The 9,313-nt window shown below is 44.7% G+C and overlaps 1 protein-coding gene across 1 annotated transcript in view; it reads left to right on the top strand.

Moving 5' to 3' along the window:
* The window catches only part of T265_10775 (hypothetical protein), a gene marked incomplete at both ends in the record, with an annotated part of 21,900 nt that overhangs the window by 9,246 nt on the left and 3,341 nt on the right, over positions 1–9,313 (top strand). The window contains 2 exons of the mRNA XM_009177242.1: positions 3,118–3,213; positions 8,677–9,272. Coding sequence (XP_009175506.1) covers positions 3,118–3,213; positions 8,677–9,272 — 692 coding nt within the window. The remainder of the gene's footprint in view (positions 1–3,117; positions 3,214–8,676; positions 9,273–9,313) is intronic.

Below are 9,313 nucleotides of genomic sequence, written 5' to 3'. Positions count from 1 at the left end.
AAGTCACATTTCAGACACCTGTCTTGTTACAGTATCTTAATTTGTCTCTTCAAGGACAACCGTCAGCTAGCAAACCAAGCATATAATAAAAATATTATGTGCTTTGTTCCCATCAACAGTGGATACGCTATTTATTGGAGCCGGTAACTAGCACATCAGCATGCCACTACAAGCAACCGTCACACAACAAATAACGCGAATAAAGTGGTACGCTGAACGGTTCATGGTGCTGTGAGGCAAGGCTCGGTAGTTGACGAGCAGTAAATTATCCTTACTAATTCGAATTGGTGGTCATTTTGGCCAGATTAACTTACACCGAATTTGAATAGTTTAGAAGCTCTTCAAGCGTTAGCTTCCCCAGCTCACGTCGTTCGGAATTATCATGTGACCCGTTAAACGTGGGGTTTTCCCTGTACTTACGGTAGCTTGTCAAATTCACAACCGTTTTTAAGGAGGAAAATCACTTGTAGGTACACGAAATCGTATCTACACTGGTGGAGGTGACTTCCTCAGAAACCTTTTTTTGCTTGTTAGCAAACATTCCGATAGATTCTTGGAGAGGATTATTGCGACGGATAGACTGTTGGAAACTGTCAACTTAGACCCCAATGATGTCCTCAAAGCAATACAGAGATGCACCTCAGAGTATTGTTGGCTTAGAAATTACCCGGGCAGCGGAGTTGTCTCATGTGAACAGAGGTGGACAGTTCGTGGTTACTTCTTTTCAAACTACAATCTATCACCGACGTGTTTCGCGGTGACAGAACTGGATTGAACCCTCGGAGGTCACATGTGAGCTTGTGGAACGGCGTCCCACGAGATAGCTGTAAAATTGTGCATTTCTTCAATTAAACGGGACATGAATATGTAGAACTCTACCAGTGGAAGCTACTGATAAGCCTCCTTGCCAAGTCCCCGGAAATATGAGCCTTGGGTAGTAGGTAGGCCTAAGGATGTTTTATAGACGAATTGTATGTATTATTCGGAAACGAAATTAAAAAGCAGCTTACCTTGGTAACAGTAGTTGGCTCATTTTAGTGAATTGGTGGAAAAGCTTAACGTTTTTCTCCCAAAAAATTTATTACTGGTCGTATGGGTATAAATACGACTTAAAGCATATGAATCTCTGGGATGGGACACCCGAACAGAGCATGATTTCGACCGGCCGAGAGGATGGACAATCTTCTGGGAAGGGGTACCATATGTTCGTAACTTTCAGTGTTCTGGTTGTTTGCCAGTACAAAGAACATTTTGCCTATCACCACCCTCATGTATGCCTTGAGCTCCACTTCGAATGCAAGACGTTTGTATCAGCCATTCGTCTCTGGGATCGCCCCACTAGGCGAACAGTCGAAACTTGATTTCCATACACTTGTACGTGGGAGGTGATTAATTCATCAGTATCACTGACAGCAATGACCACATGAGATAGCTCGCATCTGACTGCAATACAATCATGCCATCAGGATCGCGTTCGGAAGTAATCGCTGTCACAAGCAGTCAGGTTCATTAGAGGTGCTTGCACCAGTAAGCAAAGTCAGGTCTAACCATCCTGCACATATGTGGGCCACGTACCAATCCTAATAGGTGAACAATTAACTTAGCCAAATAGAGCTGACCTCGGGGTCCATTCAAAGTAATGGAAAAATGAAGGATACCGGCTTCGTATGGTTAGGCTCTGACTCCAACCTTTTGGAGAACCTCTATTAACCTAGTGCCATACTGAATGCCAAACATTGATCTCCTGATTGGTATTGAGCTGCTCAGGGCTATAATGCTTTCAATTCTTCAGGTGACGATTCAACATGTCATTGTATTGTCGCACTGCCGCTTTCGATCTGGTCTCACGTGTAGTTTGAAGTTAATTTATCGGAATATTCTGTGTGCTAACCAGAAACTGCTTTCGTCAAGCGATTAGACTATTTGTTGGGACAAAATAGCTGGTAAATTCTAAATTTTCAACTTTGGATGGGGGAAAGGAAGAGCTCTGGTTAGTGAGACCCATCAGTAGTTGCTATCTTTCACATCGAGAGATATTCCAACCGGAAACCTTCTGTGCAGGAATTAAGTACTACCCTTTGGGCAACGGTTTGCCGATCAATAGTGCGGTTAACGTACGCTCCAGGCAGGTTGCAACGGAACCCATCCTTTCGAATATGTTCACGTAGTTTGAGCCAGCTAGTCAACGCAAGTTGTTTCATAAAGCAACTTTACCATCTCTTTCGGCAGTTTAGCTCAGATAACAGACCGGTCGCAAGCAGTTGATTAGTTCAAGTCCGAACGAAGCGTGCAAACAACTATCAAGTGTAACAAAAGGCACAAATCATTGCAGAGGATTCTACTCAAAAGGCTGAAGCCAACCGTATACCAAGATAAAAATCGAAAATGGTCATCACCAGTTCAGCTGTGTGAAGATGTAGGTGCGTGCTATCGAGCAATCGCAATGTTCCTTCTGTCTTTCTTCCACAGTCGAAGTCCAAGGTCTTTTTTGTATCTGTGTAAATGGGATGGAGCAGCCGACGATTATCGTACGATCATTATTGAGGGTATCATGCAGTAAATTTCAAGTCAGTTGTGTGGTGACCGACAATAAATCCACATCGTCCTTCGGCGATGTGTGTTCCGACCACTTCAGTTATCAGGCGGTTGACTGGCACTGGTGCCAAAACCTTGTCCGGGCAGCTCAGCAGACTGATGCTTCTTCAGTTGACAGGTTGTAGTGTGGCACGGCCAACGCATCATTGGATTCTAGTGAAAAGTCCTCTTTTTTTCCGCTGAACAAGTGCATTCTCTAGAGTTAGGCCGTTGTTTTTAAGAGTTCTGCTGTCAGCTAGTCTTCTCCACCTTCTTTGCTATTTCACGGTTGCATGTCTGATAGTCAGAAGAAGGTCCACGGACAGTTTTATCCTTCTGTGGAACAGTCTATTCGCTACAAAATAAGTGAACTATACATAGTGTGATTGCGTAGCTTTGTATGACAAACATTTTCCAGTGCGGACAGCTAATTTATACCTGCAGTTGTTTTCCCTTTGTGCTAATGAAAAGCCCCGATAGCTCGGGAATGAGTAGGCTCGCTTCACTTCACGGCTTCATGTGTTATTAATCCCCTTTCCGCAGGCCGCTTCGTTAAAATTAAGGAGCCGGAAAAGTCCAACAAGTCGACCAATCGTAAAAGAGAAATCAAGGATCAAGCAACTTCCCTATCCGCACCAAGTGAGTAACGATCTGACTGCCTATTGTGTCTGGATTTCTGAATCACTTTTTACTTTAAACTGAGCTTTCAGCAAGCGAAGAATATCTGCAAATTTCATGACCCGGTAATCCGTTTGACAAGGTGGCACTTCGAGTGCCGCGAAATTGCTTTTTTGACGATATGTGAGGGTTCGTTTTGCGCCACATCTGTAATCAAAAGGATCGAAAGGCGACTGGATAGTTTAGTTGTCGTTAGGAGACCATTCATATACTCATACAAGTCCCATGGGACTCGCAGAATATTGCGGTTGACCCTTGTTTCCTCACCCACGACCGAAACGTGTTGCGGGGAGTGCTTGGTTAGTGTTGACCTGTTCAAAAGACTCATCTGGACCTCCGATGGTATCTCCTTCATCTTCTGTTTGAAAGACAACTGTCAGTAGTCTATCATTTAAAATTCAAATTTTTATTTCGAGTCTACAATTACTCATTGTGACCTACTTTGGGAAAGGGACTCTAAAGTGCACAATACGGACGGTGTTGATCAGTCCGAGGTATTCTAGTTAAAGAAACACTTGTAATAAGCGAAAAGTCGTAGGTTCGAGTCCTGCTTAACGACTGTCGTTCAGTTGGCACTATATGTACCCGGGTCCATATTCAAGATCGTTCATATCATTAGTCGTTTTTTCTGCCACCTCAGTGGCATCATTCTTTCTGAGCTCGCCATGACAGAAGCATATTTCAGTAGTAACGAATGCACCCTTATCAATTCAAGTGACCTCATTCAGTGCACCATCTTTAAAAAAGGTTGCGTCTAAAGTGACAACTCTTTTCAGAGAGCTCGTTAACCAAGGATATGCTGCCCACAATGTTGAGCTGATGGCTCACAAACTTCCCTCCCTACTTTACCCTCACGCCCAGTGGTTGATATAAATCCTTTTGTATTGCGAAGGTGTGTGTCAGTGTGAACACTGGACGATACTTTTTTTATTCCGCTACTATTTGAATGTTCCGTTCTTTTAAACAAGCACTGAAAAGCCGAGGCATCCAAGAAATTCTGTTCGTGTCATATCCCACGTCCTTCGACGCATGCCTTTGTTGTATCAGGGGTTGATGCTCTTCCAGTCGACGTCCTTTTCCTCCGCGAGTGATCGGATCCTTTGCTCTGTTGACTTCTGCTAACCTTTCGCATGTGGGCTTTAGTCGGCGGGTATCTCAACACTAGTCACAATTAGTCATAAGCACTTTGTCCTGCGATCTACGTAATTTGTAAACTGTACGTGACTAGTCTTCAATGCATGCAACAGATGCTTCTGTAGGTTCCCTATAGAGAGATTCGCACCTCAAACAGTTGGTCGTTGCTTTTCTTGAAGTTTTGGCTCAGCTCATTAGCAGCCCTAGTTGCCTTCTCGCTTACTAAGGTGGCAGGTGCATATTAGTAGTAGTTACTTGCCAGCAACACTAACGTCCAGGACGCGATAGCTCAGCTCGTCGTTTCAGCGTGTAGATTTGTCCTTTCTGTTCCCAAGGGCACAATAATGTTATTTTTGTCTTCCAACCTTCTCTAAAATTGGTAGTAGGTGATAACTAAGTTTCAAAAATCATCCCGACAGATTGCCTCTCATCACCGCCTCTGATCCCCTGGATTTTGTCTCAATCGTGATGGAAGGACCGAATAAGGTCAGTGGTTCCGCCGTCTGAAAACAATAAGTTCATTGTGGACGTCATAAAAAATCCTTCAGCTGTAACCCTTCTGGTGCTTAGCTGCCATACTACCCGACGGAAACACGAAGGCTTAGATAACGCTAGGTTTCTCAAGTTTAGACAGGAGCCACCGAGGAGCAGAGCTTGAGCGCTCCTTCAGCTTAACCCTTCTGGTGCTTAGCTGCCATACTACCCGACGGAAACACGAAGGCTTAGATAACGCTAGGTTTCTCAAGTCTAGACAGGAGCCATCGAGGAGCAGAGCTTGAGCGCGAACCACCGACCCTCCGGTCGGTAAATTCGCGCTCTAACCACTGATCAATCTCATAGTACACTGCCATTCACAAGGAATGCCCCGGTGAAAACGTTTAAAACTGAAGAGGATTTAAGACCATTCAATGCGACACNTTCCCTACAATTTGTCGTTAACACGCAAGCCAGATTGGCAGACGAACGTCCCGCGAAATATATGGCCATTTGGCGAGCTTGTCGCAAGTTTTTCTCAGTTGATGGTTCTCATCTGGTCGCCAAGGTTCTTGTATTGTGGCGTTGTGTTTTCTGTAAATACCAACGGGCAGGAAATGTTGTAACACAGTCCTTAGTTCTTTGATTACCATTCTTCTTTCGCATTGTTAGTCCGAGGCTTGCCCCCTTTAACCGTGCCAGTTGAGCTTAACGTATTTTTTTCATTGTCAAATGAAGTTGCCAATGATGTGACCTGGCTTGCAAGTGCAGATTCTAAGCACACAAATTAATGTTGTGCTTGGACTGTAATTTCCATACAATAGGAGGGCATAATCGAAATTTCACCCCACACTGTATCGTTTGCTACGCTACCTTTATGCAGTCGACCGACGATGTATAACTTCTTAAATCCTAATACGTGATATCTGTCTGACTACCGATTATCCCTGCTAGACGTGTGTGCGCTCATAGGAGATGAAAATTTTCCAGGAAAACCTCACACTGCTCTAATAAGAGTGTCCTCATTTCCTGTGTACACGTAGCATGTTTTCACTTATTTTGCTCCCATTCCCACATGGTTTCCATTCCTTCTTACTGTACACAGCAAAGAAACCCCACTCCGATATTCGCACCTTTCTCACAGTGTCCACCGGAGAACCCTCAGGTTCGAAGAATGAAGTCGCCGTTGGAAGTGCGGCATCTCAAAAGCTCTCATCCTCTGACAGGCATTCACCTAACTCTCCAAAGTACCGGTGGCCTGAACCTGATAGAGGTCATATCTTGGGTGGCAACAGAGCGCCGGGGTTCAGTGTTCTTCTGGATTCAACCACTACCTCGAAGCCCCCTCAGTCACGTGCACCGTCCCCCATTAACTCCATGCTTTCGAATCCAAACACTGCAAACCCAGACCAGCCAGTATTCTGTCCTGTTTGTTCTGTTTCCGTTACATTTTCTGAAATCAACGAACATTTAGACTTGTGCATATCCATGGGTCATGACTTGTAGTAGCTTTGAACTGTCTTATCTGCTTTTATTGTGTTCAAAATTCCCTCTTAGATTGTACAGACACAAAGAGAGAGCGCTTACTTATTTTCTGATCCCAGTTGCCACCCTGTTTTACACGGAGGGTGTTATATTTTTCTAAATAGAATTCTGACATATGCCGGTACTCCTGGAACACCGTAATTCTAGTCGAAGGTTTAGGGTATCCTGTATACATTTTGCATCGTTAGCACGAGGAGAGCGGTCAAATTTACCGTTAACCGCCTCTACTTCTGACCGCAATGCAGTTCTGCAAAGAATCAAGTTACGAAATGAGGATTTCCAGTCGACAGCTGTTTCAGAAAAAAATGGGGTAAAACACACTTGTGTTCGGCCGTTCGTGTTGGAGGCAGACTACATCTGGAATCTTAATGCAATAGTTTTATCGTCGAAGATTTTTCATGAGGAACCGCAGTTGCTTGATAGTCGAATGTGTCGTTGCATTCAACCAGTAATTATGTCTTCATGACGGTCTCTGAATATGGACTAAACCGTAATAATGAAATCCACGCACGATGGGTGATGTAGACCGTGCAGGGCCATGGATTTCTAATGACTGCATGGGTCTTTCACAGCTGCACTGCTGCTAGCGGTTGGAAAGTATTCTCCGAAAACATCGGTGCTTCCAAGTTTGTCACTGTTTCAATAAGAAAACCCACACTCGTTTTCGGAAAAATTTGGTAACAGTTGGTAGATTTATTGCTGGACAAAGTTTCGCTTTTGACACAAAAACTTTGTCAGGCCAAGTGACCAGGTTACGAGGTTGATCGAGATTTCAGGCGAAAGGGAAACTAACCAGCCAAGCCAAACTAAATATTTGTTAGGTGTCAACCGAGGGATTTTGTGTTAAGCCGATGGGGAAACCTACATGGATTCGGGTCCAGTTTAGGGTCTAGTTCTTCCGGTTTGGTTCACATGAGGGTCATCTTGAACATCATGAGCTAGTCTACGATGTTTGTATAGGGAACAGGGACTCTGTTAAGTTTGGTCGGGTTGGGGTTTCCGTCCACCTGTTTTTGCCAATGACTCTACATGCATTGACAACCACGCACAGTCACGTGTCAGTTCGGCTTATCTAAGACCAATTTCCGCGCGCCCACCAGTTCCACACCCTCGATATCTTGTGATCCTGGCTGATTTCCACCGCCTCGGCTATCAGTCGCTGTGGGGTGAATCGCAGTCCCCGTCTTAAAACTTCACAGTCTCCAGATCTAATCTACACTCATTTCAGTTTTCCGGCCTACCTCGGCGTACTTGTTTTGGTTAGCCGAGTTTCCTGTCATACTCAGATTGCTTCCCCAACCAGCCAGAAATAGTCAATGGTGCAACTGAAATCAAATGACAGCTCACATTTCGAGTGGATACGTAAATTCTGCACAGTAGATGTTCATTCTCCGGCCGTATTATATTCACGATGACACCGGGACCTTGAAATGAATGGAAACAATTTAAATTTGTGTAAAACCATAGGGGCAGTCTTGCTGAAGAAAACAGCCCGTTACTAATTTCACTTTATGAACGCAGTTTTTTCTTTGGAACAATTACGAGGAATTTACCGTTGCCTCTGAGCTGCATCAAGCGGTTTTTCAAGGGAAAAACCTGCTTCTTGCACAATTTCAGTTTTGGTAAAACAGTACTTGATATCGTAAACAGCCTGTGTTCAAGGCTGAAAGGTCTTCAAGGCCAAGGTGTTCAAATCGCTGTTAGTGGGTAACTTGTCGATCTGGAATACACAGACCACACCTCCCTCATCTTTCAGGACAAAGTTCAAGTACAAATGCTGATCACCATCTGGTAGCATGTGTTTTGCATCTTCAAAGTTATAGGTCATACTTGAGAACGTAAATCTCCGAATGTGCCCCTTGTAATTCAAGGAGAAGCATTGGAGGTTGTTGAGAATTTCTATATACCTCAGCATTTGTATTTGCTTTGACGGATGTGTATGATGAAGTCAATGCACGAATCTGAAAGGCCGAAATCAAACTTAAAAATTTGCCTCACTTGTGACGTCAAAAAGGCTTATCACTGAGCCTCAAGACTCGCGTGTACCAGACTAAAGTAAATCACAGTAAAGCATTTTCGCGTCTTTTATAAAGGCTCGTAGTTCAGGACGCTGGTGTTTCACAAACTTATTGTACCCTCCAGGGGCGATATTCTCTGACAGACGATTCACTGATATGCTTTACGTTTGGGGCAAGCAGAATGCTGACAACCTGTATGTAATTGGCCGCATTAAAGCTACCCCTGAAATCTTTTGATTAGTTAAGGCTCTAGCAGTTGTGCAGAAGTCGTGCCCATCGGAAACTCAAATCGACCACATTGCTATCAGTTACCGATGGCGCGGACCCATAACGGACTGTCGGTCGTTTTGGAACACATTTGTGGACTCTGACCACGTGCTCGTCCGGAGTCTCTTCGCCGTACGTTTCCCGGGGCCGCGGAAGCTGCGGACAAACGGCATGGCAACTGAAAGACTGGCAGACGCGGATGTCAGACGAACTTACAAGAATCGTCTTCTTGAGTCTCTTCTAAGTGCTCCACCATCAGATGTGAACTCATACTGGGACGAGATTGCCACCGCTTTGCATGGTGCTGGGAATTTTGCCTGTGGCACGATCCATCCAGGCGCACTCAAGCACTGGATATCAGACCGAACGGTGGCACTACTTAAATCTCGAAGAAATATCCCAGCCGGTCCCGAACATAAGCTGGTGCGAAGGGCCATCAAACGTCAAGTGAAAGTGCGTTTGGGATCCGACCGTGAAGTATGGTGGAAACAGAAAGCCAAACAAATGGAAGAGGCCCAGAAAGCAGGCAATACCCGAAGATTATTTCATTTGATCCGTGCGACCGGTCCCCGGAAACCACCTGTGAGTGAAACTATTAAACACCAGAATGGAACGACCATCTC

The sequence above is a fragment of the Opisthorchis viverrini genome, assembly GCF_000715545.1.
Source record: "Opisthorchis viverrini unplaced genomic scaffold opera_v5_405, whole genome shotgun sequence".
NCBI classification, from domain to species: domain Eukaryota; kingdom Metazoa; phylum Platyhelminthes; class Trematoda; order Opisthorchiida; family Opisthorchiidae; genus Opisthorchis; species Opisthorchis viverrini.
The sequence above is the reverse complement of the archived record's forward strand: the minus strand, read 5'-3'. Positions and strand labels throughout refer to the sequence as shown.